The sequence below is a fragment of the Saccoglossus kowalevskii genome, chromosome 22 (assembly GCF_978046115.1).
Source record: "Saccoglossus kowalevskii chromosome 22, keSacKowa6.1, whole genome shotgun sequence".
Lineage (NCBI taxonomy): Eukaryota > Metazoa > Hemichordata > Enteropneusta > Harrimaniidae > Saccoglossus > Saccoglossus kowalevskii.
The window spans coordinates 25,697,872-25,715,146 of NC_140662.1; the positions used below are offsets into that span (position 1 = coordinate 25,697,872).

Below are 17,275 nucleotides of genomic sequence, written 5' to 3' on the forward strand. Positions count from 1 at the left end.
GTTTTCTATTTAATCTATTTTGCCAAACATTTCTATAAAAAAAATATATTTCAAATAGAAAATGTTCGCTTTTGCAATACCCATAGATCTGTGATAAGTTTTCACTGAAAAGCATGTGTTGTCAAACTCAAGTTAAATGCATGGAAACAAAAAATAACATTAAAGATATTTCATTCTTTCTACTTTCAAATATAAAGTTCCCAGTAGTAAAAAATACACACCAATCTCATTGCTTATGTAATTGAAGTGGGTCTCACACCCGTTTTTAAAATGGGTGACCCCAAATTTGACGAAAGGTTTAATGTCTGAATGCATTTTTATCTATTATTACAGTCATTTGATATCTACATGGCTGTTGCTGACTACACACCTGATACAGCTGAGACTGAAGACATCCCACTAGTTGAAGGACAGTATGTAGATGTACTTGACTCTAACAGTGCCACTAAATGGCTAGTCAGAACCAAACCAACCAAATTGCATGCACCTAAACAAGGTTGGGTAAGAGCTAGCTACTTGGAAAAGAAAACACATAAACAGTATGAAAGAAAAGAAAGACCTAAGTCGAGGGAAATTCCCGATTTTGAAGTGGAATTGGAGTTCAGTCGGATGGAGAGGGTCGATAGTAAAGAATTAGAAGCTATCAAGAAAAGAGGGTAAGATTTCCATTTGAATTCTGAGCATATCCTGTGCTATTGGCTGATAAAGTACATGTGACCTCACATGAAAGCCAATCAGAGAACCTTTTTTCCACTCTCAGTATCAAGTAGATTATGATTCATTGGCATATCATTTCACCTTATTGAAACTGTGCTTTGTTTTTACCCCAGCCTTCACGTTTAGTTACTCAAAAAACTAAATGTATTGATTCCAGTAACTACAGAGTCAAGGTCGGGCTAATTTCAAGGTGTCTATGTTTGCAATAAAATTGTTGCAATTTTAAGCTAAATTTAGATTATGCTAATTTATACATTGAGTCAGATTTGTTAAAATAGTGTTTTACAGCTGTCAAGCAAGTAGAAAATATTAATTTTCATATATAAACCAGTATTATCCCATTAGCTACAAAAAAACTAAAAAATATGTTTGAGAAACACTGCACAGAAACAATGCATAATGACAATAAAGGCACTAATCACAAAAATAAACTTCGTACCTACAGACAGCTGAAAACTGATTTTGCACTTGAAAAATACCTTGAAATTATTAAAAACCCCATCCACAGATCATCTATGACTAAACTGAGGATAAGTGCCCACATACTTCAGATTGAAGTTGGGCGATATCACAACATAGATGTCTTAAATAGAACATGCCCTGTCTGTGACTCCAATGAAATTGAAGATGAAGAACACTTCCTCTTCAATTGTAACCAGTACAAATTTGAAAGAGATGCTTTGTTTGAAAACGTAAACTTATCCGGTAATCTGAAAGCACTTCTCAATAACAAAAATTCTGAAACCGTCCAAGCAATTGCCAAGTTTATCAGCGACTGTTTCAATAAAAGAGAGAATTTCATGAAAAGCAATTTACCAGCTGCCTCAAAATAACACCATAAAAATATTTATATAATAATATTTTCACAGTATTACTATTTATTTCTTTTTTATTATTATTATTACTTATGTATTTTATTGTTCCTTATATCCTTATTGTATTCTAATCTAGATCCCAGAAGGGATACGATATCAATAAAGGTTGTTGTTATATGTATTTTCTCAGATATGTTTTGGAGGAATTGTTAGCTACAGAAAGACAGTTTGTAAAAGATCTACAATTTGCCGCTGATAACTACTCCAAAGCGGTAGACAGTCCATCATTTCCATCTTCTTTACAAGGAAAGAAAGAATCACTATTTATGAATATCGAAGAAATACTGGATTTTCATAGAGAGTGAGTACTCATGTGTTCATGAATTTTAAAATAATGCAGTATTATAATTCTCATATTTCTTGTACTTTTGAAAAATAAAATATTGTCACAGTTTCTACCTAGATGTTAAGTTTATATTCAACCCCAATCTGATTTTTCTAGTCAAAGTTTTTTGTGCTCTCTTGTTGCATGGCTGTGTGTTCATCTCTATCGAATGGCAATTTGACAAAAGTGCTTTGGACCTTAAATGAGATTCCACCAAAATCCTATCTGTCATTGAATGAAATTTACCCAGTGAGTCATGGCCAATTTGTTGTGAATTTTAGACCTACCAATCTGCGTAACAATATATTCTGGCTGTTTTTCCGCATTGTGTATTTTGTTTCAAATTAAAATGCGATTCCTAGATCAAATTGAATTTTTTTTAAACCTTTTCAAAATATTTTGAACATCCTAAAATTTCACATCATTTTTCCAGTTAATGAAGGCTCTCATAACACTTTTCAGCTTACATTTGTTTGTGAATTTCTATTTATGAATTCTTCAGATAAATACTGATATTTCTGTTCAATTTCAGTTACTTTGTCCATGAACTTGAGAACTGTAATAATGATGCTGCAAGCGTGGGACGTACATTTATTAAATGGGTAAGTAATTAAAAAATGATTAATTTTAACTTTTTTTCACTCTCATCAATTTGTTTTTTCAATCAGCAGTTTCATTGTCTGGTATGTTCATAGTGTGTACCACACATAAGCCCGATAAGTGTTGTATTTCTGGAAGGCAGTCAAATTACATGTACTAGTAACTTAAATAAACAAAAGTTATCTCAATATAGTGATAGAGGGTGCTACAACTACTATGACGCAGCAGCAAGTGAAAGTGTATATATGTGTCATAGGCTTGCTTGTCAAACTGTTATGATATTAAATGATTAACTATAATACTTGTATTAATTTGCACCAAATTGTTATAATTTCTCAATTATTGAATCTTTTTTCTTCTTGTAGCAACACAAGTTTGAAATGTATGTGCAGTATTGTAAAAACAAACAAAAATCTGAAGCTCTGCTATCCTCACAAGTTGCCAAGAACTTCTTTGAGGTAAATGTCATACCATTTTTTCTTGTTTGTAGTTTTAGTACAGCATTTTGTGTATTTTTGTTGTAGTTCATGATTTTTATGGATTATTTTGGTACTCTATATATCAAAATTATTGACAAAATGTGAAAAAAGTTTATTTTGTGGCAAAAATTGAGATCTTGTTTTATTTCAGGATATAGGCAGAGCTCTCGGTGGTGACAAACAATTATCTCTGTCAGATTACTTAATCAAACCTGTGCAGAGAATTACTAAATATCAACTACTTTTAAAAGAAATAGTAAAATACACGGCAAGAGCCAAACAAGATTGTGCAGATCTGGAGGTAAGCTTTTCAAACACTATTATAAGCTGACATTGAATTTTAGTGTTGAATAAAAATGTATTGCCACTTCTTGCTGTGTTAAATGTTCAAATCATCTGTCTTTGAATCCTTTGGGTACCTTATTTTTCCAACCAAATGTGGGTGTAACCAGAGGTACATTACTTGGGGTTTGCAACACGCATCGTACTGTATGGTGACATCATGCCAAGATCTCATTCAAGTCTCATCTCGTAGATAGCGAGACTGATGCTACTACCTTCTGACATGACATAGGCGGTTTGTAATAAAACAATATAACATGTATTATCACATTCATAGTGAAAAAATGTAATAAATCGAAAATGTACAGAATATATAGTTATCGTAATCCGTCATATCGTGAGCAGCTATTTTGATCCAGGCATGCGCATTCGCAATTTTCTGAGTTGCAACTCTTATGCGAGAGTGAGATTGAAACCGTATCTTGGTATCATATCACCGTAGTTGCAAACCCCAAGTAATGTACCTCTGGTATAACTTATTATACTCTTTTTATGTATTTTTGTTGCTTTTGGTTCAAAATTATTAAAAAATTAAGCAGGTTTATTTTGTGAAAGGTGTAAAAAATTGACAAAGAGGTAAAAGCAAAACTGAAAATAATTGACTCACACCACTAAGGGCTGGGATGAAATTTTTCACACAAGTTTGAGATTAATGGTGCTGATGGTGTCCAATTTTATACTTGACTGACATGCTGTGTTTTTATTTGTTTGACAGCTTGCCTTAAATGTAATGATGCAAGTTCCTAAACGTGCCAATGATTTAATGCATATCAGTCTGATTGAAGGTTATCAAGTAAGTACAACACATAGTATCATTATATGTATGTGTATTTCTGTATCTTGTGCTGCAGTTCAAGACTTGCTGTTACAGAGAAGTTAATGCTTCTCTGTTGTTTGCTCCTGTATAGTGGTGATTAAAAAAAATTGATGAAAAAATATATAAATTGTGCTTTGAATAATAAGTGAAGTGCATTGTGGTACTCCCATTATTCCAGCTAAAATAAAGTATTTTACAGTAGTTTGCAGCTAGGTTTGAGGTGGCACATGTAAAAAAAAATACATTCTTGTGCCTATCACTTGTTATTACCCCTGCACATGTTTGCTCGCGAGAGATTTCCCACTTGTTACATCAAACATTATAAACACTTTATCACCCTCCTTGTATATCATTGGCAATGACTGACTTTGTATGTTGTTGGAATAAAAAAAAAGAACAATTATACATTCTGTGCACATTACATTACATCTATCATTGCACTCATATGCCATCTAAAATATGTGTGTGTAGAATACACTGAGCACAGTGACGTCAATATTTTTAACAATAATTTTACTTTTATAGGGTAATCTTGATGACCTTGGCAGACTTCTACGAATGGACCAATTTATTGTATGGGATGGTAGACCTAAAGGTAAAGGTAGTAAAGGCAAAGATAGACAGCTATTTCTATTCCATGATCTCATAATATTTACAAAAATCAAAAAGGAAAGTAAAGTGGAATCACCAGGATATATCTGCAAAAACCATATGATGGTGAGTAGTTTTGCAATTCTAGAATTCTTGGTTAGTTATATGGGCTGAATTCTAAAATTTTTGGTTCAGGTATGTGGCTCAATTCGAGAATTCTCACTTAGTTATGTGGCTCAATTCGAGAATTTTTTCACTTAGTTATGTGGCTCAATTTGAGAATTCTCACATAGTTGCTCAGTTCAAGAATTCTCACTTAGTTATGTGGCTCAATTCGAGAATTTTTATATAATTTTGTGGCTCAATTCGAAAATTTTCATATAGTTAAGTGGCTTAATTCAAGAATTTTTACTTAGTTATGTGGCTCAATTCGAGAATTCTCAGTTAGTTATGTGGCTCAATTCGAGAATTCTCACTTAATTTTGTGGCTCAATTCTAGAATTCTCACCTAATTTTGTGGCTCAATTCAATAATTTTCACTTAGTTAGGTGGCTCAATTCAAGAATTCTCACTTAGTGATGTGGCTCAATTCAAGAATTCTCACTTAGTTATGTGGCTCAATTCGAGAATTCTCACTTAGTTATGTGGCTCAATTCGAGAATTGACAATGTGTCACAGAATCTGCTTTGTGAGATTCACCCCCAACTGTAGATACTATACGTTCTCAAAAGTAACTGACTAAAGCAACACAGTCTAATTTACATTGCTTCAAAATGTTCTATTTGCCCTGACTTGTAAAATTAACAAAAAGTGTCATTTTCAACAGTTACTGTGTTGAATACTGTTCATATTAAATGTAATGTATTTTTGCTAATAAAATAAAGGTTGTTAAAAGTGACCACAGAACTAAGATTATATTGTGTATCATTTACTAATATTAATTTTTACATAGTTACCTGGTATTGGTATGACAGATGAAATGAGTGATGACAGGAGATTTGAATTATGGTACGGTAAACCAACATCTTCATCTCTGGTAACACTACAAGTAAGTCATAATATACTGATGAATCCTATTGTGACCTATACAAAAAAATAAGGTTTGCCAGGTTTTGAGTAATATGGCAATTTGTACTCAATTCATTATGACCGAATAGCTGCAATGTTAAAAGATCATCAAAAACAGTATTTTGTTCATCTATACAAACATTGTACAATATGGGACTCTGATTCACATCTGTTTGTTTTGCGAATAGGTTTCAAACTGGCCGACTGGTGGTCATTTTGTTTTATTGAATGCTGTTCCTATAAATCTATATATATATATCATACATCGTGTCACACTTGGTTGAATTGTGTAACGTTAATAATTTATCAAAATCAAGCACTTCTGTGATTCCGGATCTGGATCTCAGTCATGCATTGAAATATTCAAACTTTGTATTTCTATTGAACTTTATGGGACATTAATGCACGTCACTTTGTTTGTCAGATCAAACTCAAAATGGCTGACTGGTGGCCATTTTGTTTTAGTGAATGCAGTTTCGGAGCCATAAACCTTATATATTTCTTAAACTCACAGAAACTATGTAATTCAACTACTCGTTTAATTCATATTCAAAGTGTATTCAACTGCAAGAAAGAAAATAGTTGACATGTGTGATTCAAACTTCAGTAGCCTCAGATTGAAAGATATGGTAGAAAGTATCCTGATTTTCTAAAAGTCTTGCTACCTTCATGTGCTGTCAATTGAGGACAGGTGCACATTCATGGGAATTATGACAGATTATTAATGCAGTAAAATCTCACTTCTGACTTCTGTTTTTTCCAGGCTAAAACAATTTACGTAAAGCAGGCTTGGGTGAAAGAGATCCGAGATATCCTTAGTAAGACACAACAAGAACTACTTGACATAAAAGCCAGTGCAGAACGAAAATATGGTATGAACATTTACTAATGGTTATGTACTTTTTCAGTATTTTTCAAATAACATATTTTGTTTGAGTTAAATGTGCCACACACAATTCCAACAGTCGAGAATGAATGGAATATTTTTTATTTATTGTGTTAATTATTAATAAAATATTTTCAGTATCTTTGAAAACATGATAATAAAGTGAGTGTTTAAATTTGGTATTATAGAAATATTGTTTCTATGTTAAAGGGGTGTTATTCTGATTCAGGTTTGCATTTACAGGCAAATTAAATAAGGAAATTGTATTAAACCAAAATACACCTTAAAACATCACTGTTGTTGTGCGAAACTTCCCCATATTATGTGAACAATGTATATTTACGTGCGTTGTGTACATTGGACAACATGTCTGATATAACACTGTATAATGACTGGTTCATTAAGTTCTGATGAAAAGGTATGATACTGTCCTTCAGTTTTCAAGATGTAGAAAAGACCAACCAACTAATTTGTATGTACTTGCACAAATCAAGTCAGTGTTGCCCAATTTAACTAGAAAATAATTACAATTATAACATGTTGGCTAATCATGTGAAAATAACAACTTTTTGTAGGCAAATCAACTGACAGTGTTAGCTCTGGCTCAGAAGCTAGCTTTACAGGAAAGCCAAGTCCAATTCCACTCAGGAAATTTGCTGCATTACTAGGTAGAAGTGAAAGCACATCTAGTGTCGCTACAACACTGGCAACATCGAGTCCACCACCATCAAGTCCACCATCAAATGTACAAAGCCCTGGATTCCCAGCACCACCTGTAGAGGTAAGGTCATTCAATATCAAAGTTACATTAAAATATAATGCTACTGTATTTGCTTCATTAGGAAAGCATAGGGAAAACATATTTGGTGACATAAATGAATGCTATTATTATACATCTGTCGCCATAACGCCATAAGTTACAGCATGCAGAATTTTGTGGTATTTTACAGGGTATTTTTATCCTACCATATTAGGAAATGCGAATTCCAAATATTGAATGATTATGCACGTAATAATTGAAACAAACGTACGTAATAATAGAAATACACATGGCTGCCACCAGGGTTTGACCAGACTCCATACAAAGAAGTTCGCTGATTCTGTTCTAAACTTTTTGGATTTCGGCAATCCCATGATGTATCCTAGGAAGGAAAAGATTTATAATAATAAGGTTATTACGAGGATACCTCAAAGTGTGCACTCAGACAGTACACCGTCGCATCGACCTTCGCTGCGTGTTGGTCAATACTCCCGCTGTAGTGTCTTCATGCATACTTTGAGGTATCCCCATAATAACGTTTTTAAATTGACATATAATTCATTGAGTTTCCAGAATCATAACAGTTTTATACAATAAGAGGTTATCTCCCATAATGTTTTACATGTATCTGCTGTTACATACTCAATAATGAAAAATTTGAATTTGGCTCAAACTGCTTTTAAAACATTAAACAAGAAACAGATAGGCACAACAATTATGACTCCAATAGCGTATTTATAAGTATGTCAATAGGCATATGCAACTACAAAATGCACTGCCATATTTATAAATATTTTCAGAATTTTGCAAAACTGTTTAGCCAGTAAACTTCCTTGGGTTTGACAGTAAACACTGAAAATCCACAGTGAAACAATGCAGCGCGAACACAAATATTAACCTTCAATTCCGCTGAAATCTACTTAAACATTGATAATTTTCTGTTTCAATTTACAGACTATCACAGTTGGTGACGCGTATGAAGTAACATCAGAGGTGATTGCTGAGGGTGGTGATGAAGTAGTCTTGTCTAAAGGTGAAGTTGTTAAAGTCATTGCTAGAGGTGGTAGTAATATGTATAAAATAATGACAAGACCCACCGACAATCTTCCCAATGGACAGCAAGGCTATGTGTCTGACAGATATCTGTGTGTCATCAAACCTGAACCTAAACCAGTAATAGGTAAGTAAACATAATCATGCCAGGTCAAGATGGTATATAAACACTGAACATTTGATACATACTCTTTTTATGGTTTTCTTTCTGGGATTTCTAATGCAGGGATTTTTTTAAACAAAGGAACAGGGGCACAGCGCCCTTATGCCATGGCCCCCTTACCCTAGGGAGCAGATCCTCTGGCAATCATAAAATTCTGTGACCTGTCTGATAGTAATTTTGGCCCCAAGGAAGACAAAGAATGCTCGAGAAAAACCCCTGCTAATGTATGGATTTTATATACACAGTGTGAAAAACTAAAAATGTATGTGTGAATGATGTATTCAATGACATTCTATGAGGGCATACATTTATGAAAAAAAAGTGTGCGTTAACAAATTGCAAGTAGTGTCAGAAGCGGCGGCACAAAATTTTGTACGAGGGAGGTGAGATCTAGCTTAATTTTGGAGGGCCAATCCTGTGCGCCACCACCACTGAGGGTGGAAATTGGAGGCCAAGGCATCAATAGATGTTGCCCTAGATGCAATACCATTTTTCTGACAATTGGCCATTTTTAGTCACAAATAGAGAATAACATAGTGAGGTGAAAGCCATAAAACTAATTCACGGTCTGTCCCAAAATTGTGATTATCTGATTGGTCAGTATGTGTGAGTGTGTTGTTGTACTGTTCATATTTTTTGACTGTCTATCAACAACTTATTAGATTCCTCAGTGTTAAGGATAATAAAATATGGCAACAAAAAACTTGACTTGTAATTATAACACCCAGCGGGCATTCAATTTGTTACTATTTGTAACTATACCTCAGGGCATTTGATAACTACAGTTCACATTGTGTTACATTCATTTCAATACAAATGTAGATGTACTCTTTAACTTGGTAATATGTAATCTATTTTCAAAGAATACGTTGTGTTTTTCATTCGTTATATTCCTGGTCACTGTGCGCGTCATCATTTTTTTCAGGTTTTTGAAAAAAAAGAACAAAAAATGCTATTTTCATGAAAATTTGAAATAAAGGCACAATTTAAATGACAAATTAAGAAAAAGTTATTTTTTTTTTAAAGTGCTACCATTTTTGAGAACAAATGGATCAGAAACGTTATGGTATTTTTTTCTAAGTTATATGCTAACTTTTTTAAGTGCATGTGTTTCTATCTGAAATTTGAGCGATGTTTATGATTTCATACCACTATGTGTGTCCCTATACAATGCCACACGTTATTTTTTACAAAAGACCACATGCCTATATTTGAAACTTTTGTATTAATGTGATACCAGGAAAACCCCACCCCAGATCCTGGACAGGATTTCACTGCAAACTGATCGGTTTAAAATCCACAGTGATACTCAGTACAGAGAATTATGTCAGCAACATAGTTTTTTCAAAGTTGTTTTTAAAATCAACTTTTGTCACTTTCCATAATAAAAAAAATGTTATAGAAATCCAAAAAAAATTGTGGTGTTTCAAAGAGAGAAAATTCTACAAGAAAATGGGGAAATAAACTGTACTACAAACTGTGGATGATGAACTATAAGTATACATCAAGCACATACCGGTAATGTCTGCATACCTTACACTTGCCTTGTAAACCCAGTAGAATGGTGGCTCAAATATTTTTTGGCATTTTTAATAAAAGTGGCTCCAAATTTTCTGCTTGAATTGTATGCTACAGTCGTCATTGTGGAACATTTTCAAAGTGTGTGAAAAAAATGATGTATTTTACAAGCATGTGGGACCCACCTTGAACATAACATGGTGGAAGTGATGTGCATTGCTATTACGATTGTTAAAAAGCAGGTGTCCAAATTTCAACAATTGTATTTTGTAAGCGTTGTGTCGTCATAGGACACATATAGGACCCCACTACCAATTAACTGTTTTTTTCTCATTGTTGGTTTTGAGATCCTGAGTCATTTTTTCTAAAAAAATTGATTTTTCTTCATTTCATCTTTTTCTAATTTAATTTATAATTCTTTGCAGAACAACCGAAATTGACTGAGAAACCCAAGTCATGTACAGTGATGGCAGGCCAAGAAGCTAAATTCTCATGCAAGTACAAGGGTTTCCCCAAGCCTGAAATTGAGTGGTTTATTCAAGAAAGTGTTCTACTAGAGAATAGAATGGAAATATCAAGTATTGACGGAAGCAGCATACTCACGGTGTATGACGTCAAAGTAGAGGATGCTGGGAAATATAAATGCGTAGTTGAAAACTCGGCTGGTTGTGCTACAGGGGCTGCTAATTTACATGTACAAGGTAATAAGTTTATCCCACATTTCTGCCTTTGTTTGATATGTCAACTGCTTTACCTTTTCACCACCAGACTTTCTCACCCAAATTTTTCTGCACTTTTTTCTAATATTCTCGAATATTTCTGGAAATGAACCGAAATTTTGAAGCCAACAGACAAATTTTCAGGTTTTACTCAAAAAATGTGGAAATTATCGTCCCAATTTTATGAAGGAAAGTGGAGACTATAAATTTGAATTTGTGATGAAAAGAGGGAACTGGTTATGAAAAGATTACTTTTGATGCTTGGAATCTTCACGATTTTAGGTCACTGACAATTTTCACTGCAACAAAATATTACAATTTAACTGACTATTATATTATGAAATTAAAGCTGTTTACAGTACCTAAGATGATTCATCAACTGATGTGTGGTCAATGATCAGCAAGTCAAAATGTCTTTAAAAGAAGTAAAAAAAATACCGGATATAGTACATACAGTACAGCTCACTTGCCAGGCTTGTGGCATCCGTGGTTGGAAAAATGGGATTCAATTGATCAACCTAAATCAGTCGTTCCTGTTTACTGTCCAGTTCTCAAAACACAAAAAATTATTGTTGCTAAGAGTAGAATGCAAGGAACTTTCTCTAATATGGGAATGCTGTGGTAGATACTACTGTAGGATACTTTATTTTCGCTTGGAATTAATTTTTGCTATTTTCGCTGAAGGAATGATTCAGTGAAAATAAAATCCAGCGAATATACCTTTTTTCCTATATTTTACATTCAACTTGTCAAAAGTCAATGAAAATAAATTCTATACTAAGCACCAAATATGTCTTTCCAGCGAAAATTAATTCCAGCTAAAATAAAGTATTTTACAGTATCAGGATACCCTCTGTCAATACAGTTTAACGAAAAAAAAATATATACATATCTCATATGTTACTTACTAAAATATCTATTGTGTCATTTAATTCTCAGAATGTAATAAGGAAATAGTGTTTGGGGGAAGTCATCTGCAATTTAGATTAACCCTTAGAGTGCCATTGTCAACTTTTGGCATAACCACGAAATATTTCAGTACACTCTTTGACAAACATTGATATCAAAAACTAAAAACCAATATCAGTTACTATCTGTATGATTCAAAATTATCTTGAAATTTGAGGAAGACTTTGTAAAATGTGTAAAAATTTACACTGAATTTTTGGTATCGGGTAGTAAAAATAACTAGCGATCAAAGGGTTAATGAGTTTATATGGAAGTAATCACTTCTTTAACATTAGGAAGTCTCAATGAAGAACAGAAATTTAGTTTGAGTTAAGATTCTATGTACACATATGATACAGGTAATGATTGGTGAAAGATTTCTTAAAAAACCTCCTATTCTCTTCATCAGCTCCACCGACATTCATCAAACCTCTGTCAAATTTAACTGGTACTGAAGGTGTCACAGTTCAATTAAAGTGTGTCCTTATAGCATCACCTGAACCTGATATTACATGGTATAAAGATGGCAATGTGATTATTGAAGGTGATAAGTATGTCGCAGAGTTTGACTCTGAGGGTGTGGCTACACTTACCATTACTGATGTACAAGTGTATGACTATGGTGAATATACGTGTAAAGCGGCAAATCTGATTGCTGAGGCATCCACGTCAGCTAAGTTAAGTGAACTACAAGGTAAATACATGTTTGATTTATTCATCTATTGTGTATTTTTACACACTGTTGTTATTTACGTAAGCACATACACTATTAATGGAGCATTATGGTATATTTATCATGCAAAGACTTGACTGGTAAATGTGAGAATGAACAATAAAGTATTTATTTGTGTTATTTTAGAACCTGTATTTCAATTCCCTGCTGAGGAAGAACATGTTCTGGATGTGAATGACTTCTATGATATCAAACATCAGCTTGCCAGGTGAGTACAAATACAAATCAGAAGTTTTTTATTTTGCGGTATTCTCATGGTAACCTTGTTAGTTAGCATGCAAAGTCATGCTTTCCTACAAGTAGTCATAATGTGGTAAGATGTAGACAGAAATGCCAATCAAATTGCTTTCAGTGATGTGATTCAGTCACCTGCTACACTGTTACTGCATTCCATGAAAACACAGTAAAGTGTTTGAATGTTACCTAAATATGATGCACATTTTTCAAATAAGGAAGACATTTAAAGGGCGGTAGTCATCGTGCCGCGCATGCACGAGATATATGATCAACGAATACAAACTAAGACGTTACCAAGCTCTAATTAGGTATTTTTTAGGTGATTGGAAGATATCAAAGGACTCACTGGTGGTAATCAGTGCAAGTTGCGACCAGGTCAAACCTCATACTTGTGATTTCCATTAGATGAGCGCATTGGATTGTGGGAAAATCAATATTTATCAACACAAATATTGCACATGCGCAGCGCGACGACTGTCGCCCTTTAAACATAAACATGAAATATTTTTTTATATAATTATGATTACTATATTGTTCTTTTGGTCATGATTGTTCCCAAATTTTAGCCAGTATTTTCCACTCATAATATTTAGATTAGATTTAGATTATTGCATTGTTTCAAGATTTTTATACTCACTTTTGCCATGAAAAGAAAATCGATTTTATTTTTATTTTATCTAGATTCTCAACAGTGTTGTAATAGTTATGCTGTATTTTGTTCCAGGGGTCAATTTTGCAAGGTGCACCTGTGTACCGACAGTATCAGCCAATCAGAATTTGTTGCTAAGTTCATCAGTTATGACGATGTCAAGAAGGAAGATGCTTGTCGTGAATTACAAATTATGAAAAACTTATTACATCCTTCTCTGGTTCATCATTACGAGAGTTTTGAATCAATGCATGAAATGGTCATCGTCATGGAATAGTAAGTATTGTGCACACTTTCAAGTGTCAAACTGTTTATTATAGTCTTTGGCTACATATTAATAACAACTTTCCTAGTATTAAAACTGGATCCTTCAGATATTGGTTTTCTCATCTGAATACTATTGAATCAGGACGTGATTATGATCTCCCCAGAAAAATAGCCTCCCTATCAACTAATTTACATTAACAACACAAAGTTATTCGCGTATGTTGTATTTATTGTTCTTTTGTTTACCTACAATTATACAGTTGAGAAGTAGGGCTGCCTTAGGCTCCGAGGAGAACCCTGCACATGATTTGCAAACTTCACGGTTTAACAAATTTGGTGGTCATACAATTCAAAACGTACCTTTTTTTGCTGCTAAGGCATTGTGATAAAGCAAATGATAACAATCGACCATCATACATGTCAGCCCATCTATTCTCTTTTAGCTAATAAAGTTAGCACAAATTACATTTTTAAAGGTTTTTGTTTGATGGAAAAGTCTTCTCTATCATCCATTTCTCATGATGCATTGCATAAACAGTGAATACACCAATTCCCTCCTTTCATCACAAATTCACAAAGTAGTCCTGTTTATAGCCTAAACTTTTTTTCAGAAGATTGAAACACAAATAGCCAAATTTTGAGTAAAAACTAAATATTGACTAAAATTGTGTTTGTTGGCTCCAAAATTAGGGTTCATTTTCAGAAGTATTGAAGAATATAAGTCTGTCTGTCATTTTCAAGCCGATCTGAAAAACAGAATGACATGCATAAGGTCCCATAATGTCCATTGTATGTACCATCTTTGAACAAAATCTAATCATAAATTCTTGATATTGATAATTTTTCTGAACAAAAATGGCCGCCATTCGGCCGTCTTGAATCAGATCGTGAAACAAATTGATGTGTTTATGTATAATATATGTATGATGTTTGTGTGAAGTTTGAATGTAATCAGTCTCGGCATGTCTAAGATACAGGTGCACAGAGGTCAATCCATAAGTCCCCGTTTTGGACTAGAAGGTGGATAAAAATTTGGGCAAGAAAGTCTGGTGGTGAAACGGTTAACACGTATTTGAGATAGTGATAATTTCTTTGATCTTTTCCATAGTGTTCCATATGGTTTATTGTTTGAGCAAGTCATCAGTGAAGATATGGACTTGTGTGAAAAACAGTGTGCTTTTTATATCAAGCAAATATGCAGAGCTGTAGATTATATGCATTACCAGAAGATAGTACACTTAGATATACAGGTAATTATTGCTACTGTTGTACTGTAGAATACTTTATTTTCGCTTGGAATTTATTTTCGCTATTTTCGCTGAAGGGATGATTCCATGAAAATAAAATCCAGCGAATATACATTTTTTCCTATATTTTACATTAATCTCATCAAAAATCAGTGAAAATAAATTCCAAGCAAAACGCCCAAAAAGCCTTTTCAGCGAAAATAAATTCCAGTGAAAATAAAGTATTCCACAGTATTTGTATGTGTAATGTAATTGATACAATTAACTGTACATAACCATTATTGTAAATCAGACCTTGCACCTAGTCTATGATTGTAGTCAAAATGCAGGACGACAGTCCTTTCTCAAATGTTGAAAAGTTGGCCACATGTAAGGTTTGAAACAACAACATCAACCTAGCACAAGTAGAGCCTCTATAGACTGTGCTATTGTGTTTTCAGATGGAGGTTTTTGGAAAATACACACATGAGAATGGTCATTTCAATCAAAAATTATACAAATTGAACTACAATATTCCTTATGTGAACTAACTTTTTTTACTGCTGTGCACAAGGCAATGAATGAAACTGCTTCCTATAATGCAATTTACAGTCGTCTAGTCAGATGTATTGCTTTCTTTCATTTTTTCTTGACTTAAATTTCTTTTCTTGTTGTTGATATATATAGGATATATCTGCTTTTAATTTATATCATACATTAAAGATTTAACGATTATAATGTTATGTCTATGTATGTATTCCTATAAAAAATTAGATAAATTCATTAAAATGGGCAAAATGTTTCACCATAATTTTGGCATGGAAAATTATAAGGTTTTAAGTTTATATGCAACGTATAGCACTATGCCTGGTAGTCAATGGGCAATCAGTACAGCCCAAGTGTAGATTCCAGTCTGGTTGATTTTTACTCTCATCAAATACATTAAACTTTAATACATTGGTTCACCACTGTAGAATCTCACCATAGTGAGTAGTAACAAGTTAACATAGTCGTAACAAATGCTATGATAAAAAAATTCATCCCACAAGCAAATATTAATGAAGTTTTATTCTGTTTCTTCTAGCCTGAAAATTTAATATGTTCAGAGCCCCTGATTGTGAAGTTGATAGATTTTGGGAATTCCAGATATATTGGAGATAGTTTCACTGAACTCAAAGTATCACCACAGTTTATCTCACCGGAGGTGGCATCGTGCAATAACATTACACCTAAAGCTGATTTCTGGAGCATTGGAGTCATCGCATATGCACTGTAAGTAAATACAAGTTTATTCATTTGGGTTGTTGGAATCATTTGCAAATTCAAGCACATGCACTGATGTTTGTGCTGTTATGTATATACCACAGACCAAATAGTCTATTAGGCTCAGAAAACATGTATTTATGTTTCTGGTTATCGCACCTTTTTAATGACAATGTAAAAAAAACAAACAGTACTGGCATTTAGTGTCTTCATTACAGACCAGTACTGCCCTGGACTTACATTTAGTGTCTCCATTACAGACCAGTACTGCCCTGGACTGACATTTAGTGTCTCCATTACAGACCAGTACTGCCCTGGACTGACATTTAGTGTCTCCATTATAGACCAGTACTGCCCTGGACTTACATTTAGTGTCTCCATTACAGACCAGTACTGCCCTGGACTGACATTTAGTGTCTCCATTACAGACTAGTACTGCCCTGGACTGACATTTAGTGTCTCCATTATAGACCAGTACTGCCCTGGACTGACATTTAGTGTCTCCATTACAGACCAGTACTGCCCTGGACTGACATTTAGTGTCTCCATTACAGACCAGTACTGCCCTGGACTGACATTTAGTGTCTCCATTACAGACTAGTACTGCCCTGGACTGACATTTAGTGTCTCCATTATAGACCAGTACTGCCCTGGACTGACATTTAGTGTCTCCATTACAGACCAGTACTGCCCTGGACTGACATTTAGTGTCTCCATTACAGACCAGTACTGCCCTGGACTGACATTTAGTGTCTCCATTATAAACCAGTACTGCCCTGGACTGACATTTAGTGTTACTATTATAGACCAGTACTGCCCTGGACTGACATTTAGTGTCTCCATTATAGACCAGTACTGCCCTGGACTGACATTTAGTGTCTCCATTATAGACCAGTACTGCCCTGGACTGACATGGAGTGTCTCCATGACAGACCAGTACTGCCCTGGACTGACATTTAGTGTCTCCATTATAGACCAGTACTGCCCTGGACTGACATTTAGTGTCTCCATTATAGACCAGTACTGCCCTGGACTGACA

The 17,275-nt window shown here is 34.0% G+C and overlaps 1 protein-coding gene across 1 annotated transcript in view; it reads left to right on the forward strand.

The window, feature by feature from the left end:
- Positions 1-17,275, forward strand: part of LOC100367237 (titin) — a 405,512-nt gene that overhangs the window by 379,140 nt on the left and 9,097 nt on the right. The window contains exons 349-365 of the mRNA XM_085495847.1: positions 334-656; positions 1,723-1,893; positions 2,450-2,519; positions 2,883-2,975; positions 3,148-3,297; positions 4,054-4,131; positions 4,681-4,872; positions 5,699-5,794; positions 6,578-6,686; positions 7,276-7,481; positions 8,415-8,640; positions 10,620-10,895; positions 12,271-12,555; positions 12,721-12,802; positions 13,556-13,756; positions 14,856-14,997; positions 16,058-16,245. Coding sequence (XP_085351973.1) covers positions 334-656; positions 1,723-1,893; positions 2,450-2,519; positions 2,883-2,975; positions 3,148-3,297; positions 4,054-4,131; positions 4,681-4,872; positions 5,699-5,794; positions 6,578-6,686; positions 7,276-7,481; positions 8,415-8,640; positions 10,620-10,895; positions 12,271-12,555; positions 12,721-12,802; positions 13,556-13,756; positions 14,856-14,997; positions 16,058-16,245 — 2,888 coding nt within the window. The remainder of the gene's footprint in view (positions 1-333; positions 657-1,722; positions 1,894-2,449; positions 2,520-2,882; positions 2,976-3,147; positions 3,298-4,053; positions 4,132-4,680; positions 4,873-5,698; positions 5,795-6,577; positions 6,687-7,275; positions 7,482-8,414; positions 8,641-10,619; positions 10,896-12,270; positions 12,556-12,720; positions 12,803-13,555; positions 13,757-14,855; positions 14,998-16,057; positions 16,246-17,275) is intronic.